We start from the raw sequence: 2,661 nt of genomic DNA, 5'->3' as shown, positions 1-2,661 counted from the left end.
ATATATAATTTGTCGTAATAAAAGTGTTTATTTTTTAGTGTCAAGTTCAACTTATTGGTAAGTTCCTTTTTTAACTTGATGTATATTCATTGCATAAAATCATAAGCTTATATTTATTTCATATTCTCTTACCGGCAAGATAGTATTCACGAAATTACAGGCACGATGAAAGGTTTGAATTTATTATCGTATACATTTTCCATTTTGCCAATATGTAAAATCAATACATCCAATTTTGTTTCCTTATTTTCTATAACACACATAATGAATCAAAGGTTTGATCAACATTAACTTTCTACGCTTGTGAACAATTGCATAGTATAAAAAAAGAAGATATGGTATGATTGCCAATGAGACAACTCTCTACAAGAGACTAAAATGACACAGAAATTAGCAACTGTAGGTCACCGTACGGCCTTCAACAATGAGCAAAGCCAATACCGCATAGTCAGCCACAAAAGGCCTTTAAATGACAATGTAAAACATTTCAAACAAGAAAACTAACGGCCTTATTTATACAAAAAAAATGTAACCTACATTGATATTAATTGATTAACGATATGTTCATGTTAACTTCAGTCATGAACTCAATTGTCTTTTGAACAGGTAGCCATAATTACGTTGGATGTTTCGTTGATACACTACACACAAGACTGTTGCCACATGCCTATGTGTTGGATATTGGAACAATTAATCCCCTCGATATGGAAAACAACTTGTGTTTTCTTTATTGTAAAGAACAAGGTTACAAGTACTGTGGAACACAGGTAATATTGTCATTGTACAAAAGATATGTTAAATTTTCAATTACTACCGTAACCACAAGTTGATTAAAATATGTAATTCAGCCACGTGGAAAATAATAAGATTAGGATAATTTTTAAAACAATTCAATTAAAGCAAAATTACATTTGACAAAAGAAAAAAATCTGGTTTTGTCCGTCCTTCTGCGGTTATGGCAAACAGCTTGTCAATTTCAACATAGTTCGTTTACATATTATATATTATACTCAAATATATAACAGTAACAAACAAATAATGCGTTGAAAAGTTTGAGTTTCATGTACAAATAGATTGAAATATTTAAAACATATGTCAATAGAAATAGATGTTGTTAACCCTCCCCAAACCGTATTTAGTTATTGCGCGCATACAAGTCCTTGGCTCATTTTTGTATTAAATGTATGCCTGACACATCCTATGTACATAATGTTGTTTTATATATAAATATATCTAAGATTTCAGAAAAAACATAATGTAGTCCGATAATTTAAGCACACAGGAGATTGAAAATATTTAGTTGGACAAAGAAGTGTAATATTCGAAGTTTATTTTACACCTGATACGGTTAAATGAATTAAAAAATTCCGCGTACTTCATCGGATGGTTAATTAATTTGCATGTTTGCAGATTTTGTGTGCTCAAATGACACTTGGCCTAACAAGAACATGCCTAAAAAACACAAACATAACAGGAGATATCAAGAATTGTCGATAAAAAGACGATAAAAAATAACAATGAAAGACACTTTAAACCCCCCTTTTTTATATACCCCATTGTACTTGAAATCCTTTTTTGAAACAATTCCCCATTTTAATGTAAAACAAAGACAAACATAGCCCTCTACATGCCGTAAATTTAGACACTTTAATGATTTGAAGTTGGAATACATCGAAAACCTTATATAAATGTCTTTGTTCAAAATGACAACATCAATTATACATGTTTATCCATTTAAGATTTGAAGTTTCGATTTACAAACCTCAATCATGACACCTTCATTTGGGTAGTACTAATGTTAAAATTTCACATTGATATTTCAGTCCCATTCTTCGTTTTCATCATCAGTCTTGTTCAATTGACACGTTATACTGTTGACCAGAAAAAAAACAGTTTTATTTATTTTTAGAACAGAGATGAATGTCATTGTGGTGATGACCCTTATCAGTACGGCCCTGCAGATGTTAGAGATTATTACATACAGGATTTTGATTGTGATCGGGAGTGTACTGGCGATTCAAAACAGATGTGTGGGGGTGGATGGAGATTATCAGTGTATGAGACAGGTACATTAACTGATTCGGGAATATGCATGAACATTTTTAAGAAAAGGATGTAAATAAAGGCAACAGTAGTATACCGTTGACCAAAAGTCATAAATCGATTGGGGGAAAGAATTCTGGGTGACGATATAAACCAAGGGAAACACATCAACTATAAGAGACATTACAACGGAACAAAAACAAGCGCCAACATACATTGAAACAGCTGATTTATATGTAAAATCTTAAAGTTTAATTTTATTCTAATGTCAAGGCGAAACTGAAATAAGTGTTATTGTATTCATCAGAAAAAACATTTACCTGAATTTGTAAAATAATTTTTTGTTAAAAATAAGGGAAATAACAATCACATTTTATAAAGTTTGGAAGTTTTTCTTTCTTTAATTATCGCCGTTACATGATTCTATTTCGTACAAATCATTAAAACAAAAAAATGTTATATTCCTTTTTAAATTATCATCCTTATATATACTATACAAACTCAACTTTATTTGGTTACTCGAGGTAAAAGCAAATACCTGTTTCAATCAAAACACTGTGGCTGTTATCTTTCCAGTTATATCCTGATATATTGTGATCAGATTTATATTAAATTTTA

At 30.5% G+C, this 2,661-nt stretch overlaps 1 protein-coding gene across 1 annotated transcript; it reads left to right on the top strand.

The window, feature by feature from the left end:
* Nucleotides 1-647: 647 nt before the first annotated feature.
* LOC143084245 (uncharacterized) lies at nt 648-2,119 on the top strand. Its single transcript, XM_076260654.1, has 2 exons — nt 648-767; nt 1,910-2,119. Exons 1-2 carry the CDS (start codon nt 705-707, stop codon nt 2,117-2,119), a joined length of 273 nt encoding a protein of 90 aa, XP_076116769.1. The 5' UTR covers nt 648-704.
* The last annotated feature ends 542 nt before the right edge of the window (nt 2,120-2,661 follow it).

The sequence above is a fragment of the Mytilus galloprovincialis genome, chromosome 7 (assembly GCF_965363235.1).
Source record: "Mytilus galloprovincialis chromosome 7, xbMytGall1.hap1.1, whole genome shotgun sequence".
In the NCBI taxonomy this organism is placed as follows: domain Eukaryota; kingdom Metazoa; phylum Mollusca; class Bivalvia; order Mytilida; family Mytilidae; genus Mytilus; species Mytilus galloprovincialis.
This window is presented reverse-complemented; position numbering and strand designations above follow the sequence as displayed.

What these genes read in the sequence shown, in the direction of transcription:
- LOC143084245 (XM_076260654.1), top strand. Translation starts at nt 705, where the DNA reads ATGGAAAACAACTTGTGTTTTCTTTATTGTAAAGAACAAGGTTACAAG. An exon ending in ACAAGTACTGTGGAACACAG is followed by an intron (nt 768 to 1,909) that starts GTAATATTGTCA and finishes ATTTATTTTTAG; the next exon opens with AACAGAGATGAATGTCATTG.